The 17141-nt window shown below is 48.9% G+C and overlaps 1 protein-coding gene across 5 annotated transcripts in view; it reads left to right on the forward strand.

The window, feature by feature from the left end:
• znf423 (zinc finger protein 423) overlaps nucleotides 1–17141 on the forward strand; it is a 119229-nt gene that overhangs the window by 51088 nt on the left and 51000 nt on the right. For all 5 annotated transcript variants that reach the window (XM_018726645.2, XM_018726646.2, XM_018726647.2 and 2 more), the window contains 2 exons: nucleotides 9925–13361; nucleotides 14663–14747. In XM_018726645.2, coding sequence (XP_018582161.1) covers nucleotides 9925–13361; nucleotides 14663–14747 — 3522 coding nt within the window. The remainder of the gene's footprint in view (nucleotides 1–9924; nucleotides 13362–14662; nucleotides 14748–17141) is intronic.

The raw sequence follows: 17141 nt of genomic DNA on the forward strand, positions 1-17141 counted from the left end.
GTTCCTTGGGGGAGGGCCAGCGCTGGCTGCCCCGTGTTGGACGGCAGACGCTGTCGTTTTTACCCTTCCCCTGATCGTATTTGTAGCAGGAGATTTTTGCCTTTCTAGCTCTGGGTTTTCTGTCTCGCTCCCTCCACCCTGCCAGCATGTCTTTCTGCCCCATCTGCATCCTTGAACCTCAGCTGGGTGCTGTGGTGTCACCCCAGGGAGTTGAGGGCATAATACCAGGGTAATTATCTTGTCCTTATTCAACACGGCACAGCCGAGGTATCCCCTGCATCCTGCTCTTGCCTCTATGTGTGACAATGAGAGTGATAGTAAGATGTGGTTTTTGTATTCGTGTGATATGCATGATCTGATGAGGTGGTAAGTGCGTGTGTGTGTGTGTGTGTGTGTGTGTGTGTGTGTGTGTGTGTGTGTGTGTGTGTGTGTGTGTGTGTGCGCGCGTGCACGCAATCACATAAGCATCTGCATTCTTTTTCCATGTGCATTTTGCATCTGCGTTGTTTGTGCGTGTGCTAATGAAGAGTGCTGCTTTAGTGTGCTGATGGGACATCTATTGATGCGTGAAGTGTGTCTTTGTTGTGTCTTCGTCTGTGTGCATGGTGAGGGTTATGAAAGTCTGCGTCGCGTGTGTTTGTGGTAGCATGTTGTTTTTTTCTGCCGTCTGTGCTCTGCTCCCTTAGTGTGTCACTAATGGCAGGTCCAGGTGTTCCTCTCATCCTCAAGAGTCCCGGGGGGGAGGGGGTGCACTCCCTGGGGTGCTCCAGTGGGCAGGAGGTACCCGCCACTCTCTGCCTGTGCTTAGGTTCCCTTGGGCCCACCTTCCCATCTCTTGGGCTCCCAGGAGCCCCCCACCGGCCACCCCCCGGCTGCCCATGTACCCCTCCTTACGGCCCGCTTTCGCTTTTAATGCTGTCTGCTGTGTGTTCCAACCGGGTTCCCTACGTCTGAAATCATAAAAAGGATCCTGCTTGAGTTCCAGCTGCCTGCATGACTTATTTACACTCACCTCGGAAGACCACGATGGGGATGGGGAGGGGGAGAAGGGCCGGTCATTGAGGAACAAAAGAACTCCAGATTGGCAGCTCACACTGTCCTACTGATGTGAAATCCAATCCAAACCCAACCACGGTCAATTTCAGACCGTAGATTATATGTAATATTCACTGAAAGTTTTTTCGGGACACAGAATGTGGTTTATGGCTTTTATTATGTATGACAAGTTTATTCCGCTTCATCCCTGCGTGAATAGTATTGTAAATGCATGTAGCATGCATAGTGCTGAGATATTTGGTAGGTCCTCTACTTTTAGTATTAGACTATGAATTTGAAGGTTCAGTGGTCAGTTCCTCTGTGGGTTTACAGATGTAGCTGCAAGTGAAGGTGTATTCCCTGAGTTATGCCAGAAAAAAAATCAGCTGCTGTGGAAAAATCACAGCTACTGTAGAATCGCTCCTCGTGGCGCAGTGTTGGGTTAATGTGGATGTCGGCTTCTTTTAAAAAACTTCCTGTTTGGATCTAACAGGAGGGTACAGCATCTGTTTTTAATTCCACTCCCATATTACGGGGCATGACTGTGAACCAAAGGCTGAATACTGCGTCTAATGGTCCTGCAAGAATAATCATTGGATGTACGCCATTGATATGAGATTGGAGAAAATGCCCACGTAAATAATGCAAAATAGCAGTGAAAGGTAGAGAGGTGCAACAACGCTGTGTCACTGTCATGCTGATAAAGTGCCCGAAGGAGAGTTCCCTCTTTAAGTTTTGCTTCACGGAATAAAGCCCTCTCGGCTGCATTTTTTTCCTTTTAATAACATAGGTTTTAGGCCCTTTTTATGTACTGATGCAAAGGTGTAAGTTATCCATCAAGCTGTGTCCTAAAGATCCAGTGACACTGTGCCTGAGCTGTGATCCTTAGTTACAAAGGGTAGCACGCGAGAAAAATCTGTAAGGAGCCATAAGCGACTGTTTAAAGAGGAATGATCAGGATCTCTTTGGGATCAAAGCTGAGCAGCTTTGCCGTGGAAAGCTGATCTGGGGCCCGAGTTAATGTGTCTGCCTGTGATCCGGGAAAGCGCCCTGGAAAATGAATGCCTGGGATCAAAGTGTGGAGTCAAGGCAGAGGGAGATGTTAGAGACTGGATGAGCTGCAAAATGCCACCCCTCCCAAGCCCCTCACACTCATTCGGAAATATATGTAAGGGTTCTCTGTGCAGCAGTTACAAACTTCACTGTAGTACGGAAGTGGTCTTTTTTATCTCCTGTATTAAGATTTACTGAGAAATGATGTTCTGTAATAGCTAGTGGCAGCAGGTAGTGTAGTGGACAGAACTCCTGCATGGCACTTGAGCAAGGAACTTACCCCGCATCTCTCCAGTAAAAATGACCCAGCTGTCCATCCATCCATCCATCCATCTACTTCCTTTCCTGATTGTCCTATAAAATAGGTACATTATTGTAAATGGGTTTATTGGCAAAGGGGACAATGAGAACGAGGGTCTTCTTAGGTTGCTGGAAAGCAGTACTTCACATTAGGAGTGAGGCAAAGTGAACCAGTCTGATGTAAGTAGTGAGTGTCTTCATAGGTTAGCTTTGGCTGACCAAGTCGGGCAGTCACAGCCACCTCCACCAGTCCATGATCACAGAGAGACTACTCGTTTTTCCTGTTGAGCTTGAGCTCTCTCAAACACCCTTCTTTGGCATGTCTCCACCTCATGGAAGTCCAGTGATACAGTGGGAACATAGGAGAAGGGCCAGGTGTTACGCATATTCATCATGATTGCTGCACTTTTTGGTGCACTACACTTTTATGTAGTATGTACCCGCTGAACGGTCCAGTTCCTCTGGTGCGTGCCTGTTCTGAGTGGGATTTAAGCCCGACCTGCACTTTTGTCATCAAACTTCCTACCTTCTTCTCTGGGCTCTTTTCCCGTTGCTAGTTACTCAGATTCTCACAAATTTCACCTGTTCTATTCTGCTGAAGTTCTGCTGCCATTTCCCCGACCTAACATCGCAGTGATTTCCTGTAACAGTATTTTTTTCAGTTCTCCAATTTCTCTGAAATTCCAGAAATGCATACTTGTCGTGTTCACTTTCTCCAAATTCCACCTGTGTGTAACGTTGCTGAGGTTCTTCGGAGACCTCTGGCCCTCCCAGATGGACCTTGGAGAACCAGTCTTTTCCTATCACAGGACAATGGCATCACTGACTAAGCAGAAGGCTGTCTGGGAGGGGCCCTTTGAGAAGACGCGGATTTGCTGGGAGTCTCAGCTGACTGCATGCGTGTTTGGCGCGGATGACAAGTGCGACAGTCACATGAGCCACTATCTGCTCGCTGAAGCTTTAATTCAAGAAACAAACCTCAAACCCATTGGTCAATATTCAGCTATATTTTTTTGTGCTGACTTCACAAAGATACAATGAAACACCGAAATTTAAACCGTTCTAGCCCCGGTGATAACATGATAATGATGAAGAACTTGTTTATTGCAAGAGCTCTGGTTCTAGCTTTTTGCCTGGTTCTGGTCTGTCTGTAAATTTGCATCTCAGTTTCATGCATTTGTGTATCTCTGCAAATCAGGTTCTGTAGTGATTGGAGTTTTCAACTTATACTTGAAGAACCCTGGTTTGAGTGTCGCTTCCTGCTGTCGTACCTTTGAACAAGGTACTTACCTTGAATTGCTCCGGTAAAAATTACTTGGCCATAAATCATCTACGTTGCTTTAGAGAAAAGCATCAACCAAGTGAATATATAATAATAAGAAATTATGAGCACCTGCCATGTATGTATTAATTTATTTTGCAGCACCGTTCGCTTGTGCACGCTCCAAAGCAATAACGGTCTTAACGGAAAGTGAGAGCAACAATACTTTTAGGTTAGGAGTGCATGCTGCATGATGACTCAAAAGACCATAATGTTACAAACATCATAACAATGACCAATATGTGAAAATCATGATAATTATGTCTGTTTAACAGAAAATTACTCATGCATAATTAATACACGGAAATGCCTGCTTCTGCATGTTCTTTAATGGCCGGTGGCAGCTTGCACACATGTAGTAAGTGCGCCGCGCAGTGCGGTTTGACTTGGCTGGGTGCTGTGAGCCTTACGCTGGTCCTGTCTTTTTTGGCTGGAGTCCTGTGGCACATAGATGTGGCTACGATCTCCACTATATGCCCCTTCTTCGGTCTGTGGGAACAGCCCGTTTATAGGCCATTTAGGAGCGCAGAGTCTTAACCACTCAGATCTTCGTCGAGGAGGGAGGACAGGTTGAGGTTTATGTGTTAATGGAATCCTGACCTAGAGCTCAGTGTGGGTGTCCCACTTGTGCCCTATATTCCAGCCCTATTTTGTGGTCGTGTGTAGGACTTGGGAGATGAACCATCAGCAGCTGCCCTGCCCTGCCCTGCCCTCCCCTGCCCTCCCCTGCCCCCCACCTACCACACCCCCCACCCTCACGTCCCGCTACCCTCACCCTCTGCCCTGGGAACAGGGCCGGCTGCTCGGCCATCGTGGGTGCCAAAGACCGCCATATGTGGCGTGGGTCTGCATGCAAGCGTGTCCTTCAGGGCCCTGAGGCCCAGTGCCTGGCGCCCAGCACGCCACCCGAACAGACGGCCTCCTCTGTGGCACCGCCGGACTCCCATGTGCTACGCTGGAGGTGTGGCGGGGGCTGCGGGGGGAGGCCTGCTTGAGCTCCTGTCCGTGCCCCTCTGTTCGTCCCACGTAGAGCGGCCTACTTCTCCTCCACCCCTTGCCGCGCGCCCCGGAGACGAGCCGGCGGATATTAATAGACGGTGCCGGTGAGGCCCTTGCGGCCCGCCATCTCTCCACTCCGCTGCTGGAGCTGCTCCGCAGACGCCGGCCACATGACGGGCGCGGGGCGGAGGGACTCGGCGTGCGCATGTGTGTGCACGTGTGCGCAGAAGCAGGTGTTCAGTCCCAGCGCAGCCACTCTCAGAGGACTCGCAGGCCATGTGGTCAACTTCTGCCCCTCACCGCGCGGGGCACCGCATCTCCCATGATATCGCCTTGGCAACAACCGTTTGTAGATTTGTCCTCTGCGTTCGTTGTGGTCTGGAGCTGCCAGGAGAGGATAGCAGAGGAGAAGGGAGATGAAAGGGGGCTGGTTGCAAATCCATGTGCTAGAAGATGAGGACGGAGGACAGAGAGGAGGTGGTAGAGGTATTGGGCAGGGAGGAGCGGGCTCTCGAAGGGCCTGGAGTAGGTCGAATAATAAAGAAAGGCAAAGGTAAGATGATTGAAAAAATTGCTACCATCATGCAACTAACAAACACTCGCTCACCTGCAGAAGTTCTGTCGCAGAGGTCTCGGCAGAGTCGAAATAAGCCAAACGCGTTTATCACGTGCGGACAGGTGAACGCGGCAGCTCCTTGACGCTGACCGGCGTGGGATAACGAGAGTCGCTCCTGCAGCGTGTTCGCGCCGGGGCTGTACCTGCACATTCTGATCTTTGGTCTTTGAATGGTCTTTGCAAGTCTGAAGCACCACCGCGCTTCTCTCTGCTGGCTGGAGTGCAGCGGTATCTTGCGTAGTCAGGGCCTTCTGAAACGGTCTTTATTATCGCTTACCCCTGGGGACCGCAGCGTTAATGCAGATTGTGTATATATTCACGCTCTATATGCATTTGCTTATTATCATTATTATCATTATGTATGACTTTCATTAGCTGAGGAGGTTGTGTGAGAGTCCAGAAGGGAAGCAGCAGTGGATGTTATTAGCGCGGACCTCCTGTATCCTATGGGCTTTAATGACCAGCCATGCTCTTGGCTCACACTTCCTGTTTCCTTCAGAAGGATGCATATAAAGCGGCGGCTCCAGGGCCGTTCCGCCGCGCCGAGGGTAAAGAGCGCAATCTCGGCCCGTGCGCCTGATGAAAGCGGGAGGCTGCTTAAAAGGCCGTATTGTCGCGATCGTGTTCGCTCGCTCCCCTCCTGTGCCCGAAGCCCAGGGTGTCCTCTTGAATCTACAAGAGCACGCAGCGCTCAGGTGCGGGCGCCGTCGCGCCGGCTCCAATTACCGGGCCCGGGCCCAGGCGGGGAACCCGGGCCTTCCCCTGTACTTCAGAGCGGGGCTCGTCTGCCGTGTTGCTGACCCCCCGCCTCCTCCCCGCCCGTTCCGTCCGCCTGGGATGGGGGCACGGAGGTGAAGGCCGTCGCCAGGGGCAGCCGCAAGCGATGGCCCGTTAATTCGATAATGAGTTACGGCACGGAAAAGGGAGGCCGTCGGGGCCGTGTGCGGGAGCGAGAGAGCGGGGACGGGGTGGCAAGGGAGAGGCCTGTGTTTGCGTGCCCATTTCCGTCTCCGCTGTCTTTTCCCCCCTCGTTCAGCCTTTCTTTTGGTTTCTTTCTAATTTAACTTTTCATTGAATTTTCTTACCCTGTTTAGTGCTCTTGCCAAGTCCCCGGTGGACGGATGACAAAAGCTCTCTAAAAGCCATGTGATCTTCCATTTTCCAACAGCCACACTTCGGAGGATTAAGGGTATTTAATGACTATAATCTCCTTCTTTCTCAAAAGTGATTTCTCACATTCTGCCGCAGTCAGAGGGATTGCATTAGCATTAATAGATTTATAATTCAGAAAAATGACCACATGTGCCAGGAGGTTTTTCCTCATTCTTCTTTTTTCCCCTTCTCTTCTTTTCTTTTTGGTGCGTACAGTTGTGCGCGTTTCTTTGTATCTCCTACGCTGTCTTGCACCGTACGGCTCAGAGCCCCAGTAGGGCTGCATACCTGTCAGTCTGCTGCCCGCCTCCTCTGCCACCCCCAGCCCCCCGAATCTCCCCCCGAATCCCCCCCACCGCCTTTTCACATTCTTCTTCCCTCACCTCAACACCACTCAGATCAGAGAGCGGTCTGTCAGGGGCCGGGCCTTTATTGTGCGACTGAAGCATTCACGGCAGTTAAGTCTTTTTCTTTTTTATTATTTCACTTTCCCTTTTCATTCTTTTCAGCGGGAGCACTTTCCTGCGTGGCTGGGTTTGTGTTTTGCTGGGATAACTCTCGTCTCGACACAGACACACAAGCGCAGGAAGACCGCCAAGGCCTGCGCTGGGGGCCGCGCTCGCTCCTGCACCGTAATCCTGAAACTGTGAAACCTATTCATGTGGACACGGAGCGGGGCAGGCGGGAGCAGCTTCCCTGTCCCCTTGCTAAATGACTGCAATAAATAAATCTGTGCTGTGACTTTGGAAGCACATTAGGTGGCTGCGCACGGCCTTCGGGATGCCGGTGCCGGATTGTTCCGCCGTTTCACCGTCCCGCCTTTACTCCCGCAGCATGTTCCAGAACCCAGTGTACTGCTTGCTTGAACTTTTTCGCACTTTCATTAAAGGCAGGCTAAGTGCAACATGGAGCCATATCATTCTTATTTTGTAGATGAAGATGTAATTAAGCACCTGAGACCGAACACATTATGTGCAGTCTTGCGCAGACATTTTCGAGTTGGAATTAATGAGCCAATTAGCTACTGCTACCAGTAATGATACTTCGATTGATTATGATGTCATTGGCTTGGATGGCCCTTTGCGAAAAGCGTAGCAAGCGATTGTGAGTTTCGGCTTCTCGGAAACTTTTCTTGAGTTACGTGTTGCTCCTCCAGGTTGGACAAAACGGTTGATGAGTAACAGCAGTAGACACCTTCGCATGGAGCGGAAAGTCAGGTTGTTCATATTTAGAATGCACTATGTAATATTTCCCTGCTGATCGTCAGTTATGTGAATAAATTCATTAACTTTTTCAATAGCCATTAAGTTTGTGTGTGTGTGTGTGTTTATGTTGGTGCATAGAAGTAACCAAATACTGTGAGGTCTCTTGGTATGATTTTAACTTTTTGTGAATCTTACTGAAGAGCACTGCCAGTGTAGTTTTCACACAATCTTAAAAACAGTGAATGGGTTGTAGTGGGTGGCACGGTGGCACAGCAAGTAGCGCTGCTGTCTCCCAGTGCCTGGGTGGCGGGAGAGGACATGGGTTTGATACCTGGTCAGTCTGTGTGGAGTTTGTATGTTCTTCCTGTGTCTCTCTGGGTGCTCTGGTTTCCTCTCACAGTCCAAAGATGTGCTGTTCTGGTTCACCCATAATGTGTGAGTGCTAGACAGTGTGTTCCACTGATGCATGAATGAGTGACCCATTGTATGTAGTGTATCTAGTAGTGTACGTCACCTTGGTGAATAAGGTGTGTGGGCTCATAACACTACATAGAGTTCATTGGAAGTCTCTTTGGAGAAAAGTGTCTGTGAAATAGATAAATGCAGTTTCTTTTGTTTTCAGAACAATACTGAACTGCACAGACATAGTTATCCTGGTTCAACTTATAATGTACTTATGCATCTTTCTGTCAAATGAAGTAGCGTTGTAAATTATCCATTAAAAGAATCAGTCATTAGATCACCGCTGGAGCAGTGGACGAACATGACATGAAGCTTAGACTTTATGTTTTCACTCTATTCAGCCGCTGCCCAACCAGTGATGTCGAAATTAAGAATTTTTCCATGTTATATCAGCAATTTCATGTTTTTCTTCCAACCCCTGTGTGAATAAGTTGTTTTCTTAATCCGGTATGGTCTTCCTAGTGTAACGTACTAGGATGAGGTGAGGATTTATATTCCTCTTTAGAGTTTTCTTCAGATTATAACGTTCTTTCCGTTGGCGGTGTTTGCCGTTATGCTTTCGAACGAGTTATTTTGTAGGAGAGCTCCGCGTGACTGTAGTTGAATAATTGGCCTTGGACTCATTGTGGAAGAGGAACCTGCTGTATGGGGTGGTGCTTCTGTGTTATTGTGCTCCTTCTGAGCTCTGCTTCACTAGCACCGCTAGAGGGCACTGTGCTTAGGGTCGAGGTGTTCGGGTTTTCTTTCCTCCTCCGTTCACACCGTATAGGGTCAGCTACGGTTTTTAATAAAACAACTAAGCAGTGGATTTTTCAGCTGCCATTAATAACCTCTAAGACGAAAAAATACCTGAACTCACTCTTTGCGGCATCTTTATGACATTGTGACATTCTCACCGTATTAAAGTAGTTTTTCAAAATAACAGATTTTTTTTTCTAATTTACTTCTTCAAATATTCACTGAATTTTTATTTATTTTTTTACTTTTCTCCGGTCAAAATGATATTCGTGTAGACGGCGACTATGTTGAAAGTGGCAGATTTGGGGCTTTTAAATGTTCATTAAAGCACTGGAGTTATTTCCTGCTTTCGCAGAGTTAAGGCAAACTAAACAGAAGTAGAGGAGCAAAACAAACAGGCCTGTGTGATAGAAAATTCTGTGTTTGACTCAGCCACGCTGGGACAGCAAGAACGCAGCTCTCCTGCTCAATAAGTCATGAGTTTTCCTCCCTCGCTGTTGTTCGGAGGGTTTGCATGAGGATGCTAATTACGTGACGTCGGCGCTCAGTCGGCGGTGGCCCCTCTGCGGGCACCGCAAGGCTGGACGGAGCAGTGTGAACCACCCCGTACCCCAACTCCATCCTCTGTAGCATCCAGGCATCTGCCCTGTTAAATATTTGTATATGTGCGTTTTAATCCCAGCTCGCCCACTACCGACTACATCAGAGAGGTGTGTGGGGGGACTCCTTACGCAATTTAATGCTTTATTTTGCAGGCTTTAACCTATGGAAAGGAGCTTCCTGCTTTAGCTTTCTCTAATCAGGTCTGAAAGGCTTTCCATCCATGTGAAAATTTGTTTGCCGTAACAAAAATAAAAAAGAAGATGATTGAATTCTACAGAGGGATGGGGGATGTTTGCAGGGGGAAGAGGGTTGCAACAGGAGGATTGAGGGGATGAAAAATACATTTTGTCCTTATTTTGCAGGCCCCGCGGGAGCTGATGTCTTTAGCTCTCCTCTCCTTTTCATTTTTTAATTCTAATTCTGTCTGTTGTGCGTTGCAGATGGCGACGACGACCCTGGGCTCTCCTGGGTGGCGTCCTCCCCCTCCAGCAAAGACGTGGCGTCGCCCTCGCAGATGCTGGGGGAGGGCTGCTGCGACCTGGGCATGGGCACGGGGGAAGAGGAAGGGGGCGCGGGCTTACCCTACCCCTGCCAGTTCTGCGACAAGTCCTTCAGCCGCCTCAGCTACCTGAAGCGGCACGAGCAGATCCACAGTGACAAGCTGCCCTTCAAGTGCACCTTCTGCAGCCGCCTCTTTAAGCACAAGCGCAGCCGCGACCGGCACGTCAAGCTGCACACGGGCGACAAGAAGTACAGCTGCCAGGAATGCGAGGCTGCCTTCTCCCGCAGCGACCACCTCAAGATCCACCTGAAAACACACAGCTCCAGCAAGCCCTTTAAATGTAGTGTTTGCAAGCGTGGATTCTCCTCCACCTCCTCGCTGCAGAGCCATATGCAGGCCCATCGGAAGAACAAGGAGCATCTGGCATCTCGTACGGACAAGAGCTCGGGAAAGAGTGGGGCCGGAAGTGGGGGCGAGCTAGACCAGGACCTATACATGTGCGACTACTGCGAGGAGACCTTCAGCCAGACAGACGAGCTGGAGAAGCATGTGCTCACACGCCACCCCCAGCTCTCAGACCGAGCCGACCTGCAATGCATCCACTGTCCTGAGATCTTCTGTGACGAGGGGACACTGCTCGCCCACATCAGTCAGATGCATGCTAACAGGAAGCACAAGTGTCCTGTGTGTGCTGAACAGTTCCCCTCTGTGGAGGACGTCTATTGCCACCTGGACAGCCACCGGCAACCTGACTCTAGCAACCACAGCGCCAGCCCTGACCCTGTGCTGGGCAGCGTAGCGTCTATGAGCAGCGCCACCCCTGACTCTAGTGCCTCCCTGGAAAGAGGATCCACCCCAGATTCCACGCTGAAGCCGTCCCGCAGCGGCCGCAAGATGGCCCCCTCTTCCTCTGACCGTGAAGAAGGGGGTTCAGGTTGGTCGTCATCGGGGAAGGTGACTTACAGCTGCCCGTACTGTTCCAAACGGGACTTCAACAGCCTGGCGGTCCTGGAGATCCACCTGAAGACCATCCACGCTGACAAGCCTCAACAGAGCCACACATGCCAGCTGTGCTTGGAGACTCTGCCAACGCTATACAACCTCAACGAGCATGTGCGCAAGGCTCACCGCACCAGCAGCAGCACCAGTGCTGCATTTCCACTCCTGCAGTTCAGCAATGTTTCTGCCTTCCACTGCAACTACTGCCCTGACATGTTTGCTGACATCAACACTCTGCAGGAGCACATCCGTGTTTCGCACTGCCTGCCGGCATCCGGCTCCACCACCTTGGAGGGAAACCACGCCTTCTTTTGTAACCAGTGCTCCATGGGATTCCTGACTGAGTCCTCCCTTACCGAACACATCCAGCAGACGCATTGCAACAGTGCCGTGGCGAAGCTGGAGTCTCCTGTACTGCAGCCTTCCCAGTCCTTCATGGAGGTCTACTCCTGTCCTTACTGCACTAACTCGCCCATCTTTGGTTCCCTTCTCAAGCTCACCAAGCACATCAAGGAGAACCACAAGAACATCCCTCTGGCCAACAACAAACGTCAGGCTAAGGTGGCAGACCACAGCCCTGCCTCTTCTGATGTTGAGATCTCTTCCCCAAAGCGCCAAAGGCTGGCAGCTGATGCTACTCCGGTAAACTCTAACGGGGAATACCCCTGCAACCAATGCGACCTCCGATTTTCCAGCTTTGAAGGGTTCCAGGCCCATCTCAAGACCCATCTCGAGTTGCTGCTGAGGAGGCAGTCCTGCCCCCAGTGCAACAAAGAAGACTTTGAATCCCAGGAGGCCCTTCTGCAGCATTTGACCATCCACTACACAACCACATCAACCCAGTACGTCTGTGAAAGCTGCGATAAGCAGTTTTCGTCGGTCGACGACCTGCAGAAGCACCTGTTGGACATGCACACTTTTGTACTCTACCATTGCACACTCTGTCAAGAGGTGTTTGACTCAAAGGTTTCCATCCAGGTCCACTTGGCTGTCAAGCACAGCAATGAAAAGAAGATGTACCGCTGCACGGCTTGCGCCTGGGATTTTCGCAAGGAGGGTGACCTACAGCTGCACGTCAAACACAGCCACCTTGGTCACCCAGTGGGGTCTGCTGGTAGCAAGGCACGGAAGTGCATCTTCTGTGGTGAGACTTTTGGTACGGAAGTGGAATTGCAGTGCCACATCACCACTCACAGCAAGAAGTACAACTGCCGCTTCTGCAGCAAGGCTTTCCACGCCATTGTCCTGCTGGAGAGGCATCTGCGGGAGAAACACTGTGTCTTCGAAGGAGGCAATGGCAACGGTAATGGAGGCAGCCAGAATGGGACGCCGAATGGGGTGACGCAGAGTTCCAAACGGGGAGGGGGTGGTAGCAGTGGCTCAACCACTGCTGCAGAACAAGCAGATCTTCAGAACATACTGTTGAAGGGAAGCCAAGATGCAGCCAACAGTCACGAGGCCAGCGGTGAGGATGAGATGGATGCCTCGGAGCCCATGTACGGCTGTGACATCTGTGGGGCGGCCTACACCATGGAAGCTTTGCTGCAGAACCACCGGCTGCGGGACCATAATATCCGCCCAGGCGAGGACGATGCTTGCTCCCGCAAGAAGAAGGCGGACTTCATCAAGGGCAACCACAAGTGCAACGTGTGTTCACGGACCTTCTTCTCCGAGAATGGCCTGAGGGAGCACGCACAGACGCACCGTGGCCCCGCCAAGCACTACATGTGTCCCATCTGTGGCGAGCGCTTCCCCTCTCTGCTCACGCTCACCGAGCACAAGGTCACACACAGCAAGAGCTTGGACACTGGCACCTGCCGCATCTGCAAGATGCCCCTGCAGAGCGAGGAGGAGTTCATTGAGCACTGCCAGATGCATCCAGACTTGAGGAACTCATTGACGGGCTTCCGCTGTGTGGTCTGCATGCAGACTGTCACCTCCACTCTGGAGCTTAAGATTCATGGCACCTTCCACATGCAAAAGCTGTCCTCCAGCAGCGGAGGTGCCGGCTCTGCTGCTTCCTCGCCCAATGGCCAGTTGCAGGGCCACAAGTTCTATAAGTGTGCTCTCTGCCTCAAGGAGTTCAAAAGCAAGCAGGACTTGGTCAAGCTGGATGTCAATGGGCTGCCTTATGGCATATGTGCTGCGTGCATCAGTCGGGGGACGAATGGGCAGTCACCCAGTGGTGGGGGTGCAGGGGCCACCACCCCACAGGAGACTGGTGAGAAGCTGCCGGCTGGACTGCGCTGCCCAGAGTGTGCGGTGAAGTTTGAAACCCTTGAGGACTTGGAGACCCACATTCAGATGGATCATCCAGAGATGAGCCCAGAGACCAGCGGGTCAAAGAAAGTGACGGGTGCCTCCCCTGTCCCTAAAGTAAGTGTTCGTTCTCTTAAATCTATAGTCATGCACTCATATCAACCTACATATTATTTTGAATCCTAATACCGTCTTATTTCTTGCCAAAAGGGACACTGGAGAAGAAAAATGGGGAAAAAAAAGAAAAAAAAAACAGCCTCCATACATTTAAAGGAAACCGGTTTTTACTGTAATCTTTTATTTTTAGCTTCTTGTTTTCCTGCTTGGGTGGTTAATGAATGAGGCAGTTTATTCAGTTTATTTTTACATGAAATTTCACGTTTATCTGTGCTATGATGCCTAAAAATCCCAAAAGCTTGGTAATTGGTGTCCTCTTCTCCACAGTGTGCCAGACAGAGGTGAGAGTTTCTTGGCAAGAGTTTCTCAAGCTCCAGATTGTATCCAATACATGAAAAACCTTTAGTCATGGAATAAAACTCTCCACTTTCAATGTACAGAAAATGAGATCCATCTCGCAGAGCTCAGCAGACTGTGCTTCCACTGCATGCAGCCAGGTTGTGATGGCTGATGTGCTAGGAAGTCTCGTTCCAACATGGGGTTAGAACTCCCCTGCAGGATTCTGGCACCATCCTTATACAAAAATTCACCAGTTAAAGCTGGGTTGATAGGAATGCCCTAGTCCTTAAACTTGAGTCCCATTCAAGGACTGTAATGATTTAATTAACACACATGACTATTATTTATTTTTTTTCTTCATTTTGTAAGTCACCATGGATAAAAGTGTTACTTCGACAAAAATACTTGGCCATTATTTTATTTTTCTTTTACAAAGTTTTTATGTTTTGGCTAAACCTGTTGTTCTGCATCTCGTGTTCTTTTTCTGTTGATTTCTCGCTTACTTTCGGCTTTATTTTATTTATGTAAGGTCCACGTTTTACCCCGTCTTGCTGTTTTTCCATTCAACCGGGAGCGCCTTGCCGATAACCGGTGACATGTCTAACCACACTTTTTGTGCTCCGCTGGCATGTTGCCAGGGCACCTCAGTGAATTGATTTTGTCCAGTACGATGTGCAAATTCGCCACTATGTTCCCTGAAGCCATCCAGCTGCCTCTGCCCACTCTGGTGTTTGCTCAGCAGTTCTAAAGAAGCCCGCTGTACCCTGGCACTTTTGATTTAACCTGATGTAGCACTGTAGTGAAGCCTCAGCCTTGCCTATACATACCTGTTGAGAGTGTGAGGGAGACTGGAATTGAAAGGGGGTGGGTGACTGTGCCAGGAATGTTTCTTTTCTGATATCCCTGGACTCAGTGAAGATGTCTTGTCCTCATGACAGCACCGCTGGCTTCTTTTCTTGCAGAAGAAAACATATCAGTGCATCAAATGCCAAATGACCTTCGAGACGGAGCGGGAGATTCAGATACACGTCGCAAACCATATGATTGGTGAGTCCAAGCCCTTTGTGTTCCGTGTCCACGTGTCTCCGTGTGCATGTGTGTGTGAATGAGAGAGAAAACCTTGCTGTACCCTTTTGTCTTTGGTTGTTCTTGTTTGTTTCCTTCTGGCTTGTGATACCACCACAGCACCTCAAGCTGAGTCTCCACACACACACACACACACACACACACACACACACACTCACACACACACTCATATGTGTGAAGGCAGACAGGTGAAATGAACAGCTCTATTTCTGGAAACTGTGGAGCAGACCTCAACAGCTGTTCATCTTTTTTGCACTGCACCCCTCTTTGTCTGCGCTAAATCCAACACACAGCTCAGGGTCTTGACAAGTTTCCGCTTTAACTTTTTCTCTGTGCTGCAGATGGCAAGAGCGCCTTGCTATGCTGCAAAGGGGGGGGATAAGGCTGGTGTCTAGAGTCCATATACCTTGTGATCATGGTTTTGGAATTTCAAGTTCTAGGTCAATATGTGTTGCAAAAAAATCAGGACATAAGGAATAAATCCAGCCCCTTAACAGCAGTATTCTTTTTACTTAGTATTTATGGCACATAACAATTTTGGCTGTGCAAATACACAAAGGCATTTGTGCTGCTATGCCCATCTTTGCAGTTTTTGTGTTTTTTCTCTATTAGCTGCATTTTAGTGCATGTTTATGAGCCACAGATTTCAGAGTTCTGAAAAGCCATCAGTTGATCATTGATCGGCGGTGGCTTGCTGCATATGTCTTGTGCCACAAAAGCCATTCCTGTTTCTGTGATTTGTAGCTCTGTAGCTCTCTCAAAGGCACACAGTTGCTTCACAAAAGGCCCACGATAATCAAAACAAGTGACGGATTTCTGCATCTTTCTGTGAAGTGGGAAGAATTACAAGGCTTCCTGGTCTCAGTTCATTCAATGTTGCAGCGCTCATAAGCCAAGCACTAGAATGGGGAAAAAAAAATTATCCCGGGGAGTGGAATACACTTTGACAAAGACAAGATACACTCTTGGCTGAGTCAGACTTAGAGGGTAAGCCATGCATGCGGCAAATGTCTGCCGTGTAGTTGTAGAACTAATCGGTTAAGGTGGGATCATGGCTTGTGTCCTTAATTTGACTGTAAAAAAATCTAGTCAACGAACCTGCTTAGAATTCAGGGTCACTTTAGAAGAGTATGTCAGCCTTCTGCAAATAAACCTGCCCAAAAGATCTGTGGAGTTCTGGTTATTTTTTGAGGACCGAGTCTTACTTTAATTTAGATGCCTTTTTGTTGTCTTCATTATTGTGTTTAATTCCTCCTGCTGCGAGTAATATGCAATTATTATTAATTATAAATATCGTAGTCATTATTTCATTACCATTCTTTTATTCAGATGCAATTATGCCTGCTCCCTCACAGATTTTATTTCTCCGCAACACAGATGATTGGACTTTGTTGGCGGAGAATTCATTTTACCTGCGAACTGCTTCCGTTTACGATGCACTACAATCTAAATTCATTTGCAATGCAATTATTCATTTGGAAACGAAGCAGAACTGCAATTCAAACGTGTCCTTGCGCTGCATTTAAGCAAACGAGCGAAGTCTATATTTCATATAGAATATAAAGTATTAAAAGGCTTGGAGAACCGAGTGCCATTTTTCACCTGATGGAATACATGTGTTTTGTTCTAAGTGCAGAACTTTTTATAGCCGGTGTTAAGTAACTTTGAACTCTGCAAGACACCAGTCCCATTTCACTACCTCTGAATACTCATCGGGGCACAGCCACCCCCCATTCCCCGCTTCGCTATATGATGTCTTTCATGCACATTGTGCTTGGTGACCCCCCGCAACCCACAATAGCACTTTGTCTCTGATATGAATGGCCTTTTGGAACACTGGGATGCGACGTTGATTCCGAGGCACGGTCATGCGTTTGTACAATACATTTACATATCAATGATGACAGGATGCACGCAGAAATTTTTGAAACCCAAGATGTACACTTACACCCAGGTTTCTAAGCAGCCCTTAAACGCGGTTAGATCTCTCTAAATGAGGTTCTCAGTTCATCGTTACTTAGGTGGAATCCCTCTCCGCCACCTAGCACAGAACTCCTTCCTTTCATCATATTCATTTCCCTGAAAGACCCTTATTCTGTAATGATATGGCGGTCTGTAAATGGGAAAGGCAGAACGCAGGCCGTCTTCCCCCCGCTATGGAGGGAATTTTGGGTTAATTAACATCATAATTGTCAGAAAGCTAGAGGAGATTAATTATGGAATGGAGGCAGATTATTTTAAGTGCTATTATTATTTCATTTTTTTTCTCCTCTTCAAAGATTGATGACGTCTTTTAAATAATATAAAAGAGCAGTGTATTAACCTTTATCAGACGCCACGTTGGCAAAAAGCAAA

The sequence above is a fragment of the Scleropages formosus genome, chromosome 7, assembly GCF_900964775.1.
Source record: "Scleropages formosus chromosome 7, fSclFor1.1, whole genome shotgun sequence".
Classification (NCBI taxonomy): Eukaryota; Metazoa; Chordata; class Actinopteri; order Osteoglossiformes; family Osteoglossidae; genus Scleropages; species Scleropages formosus.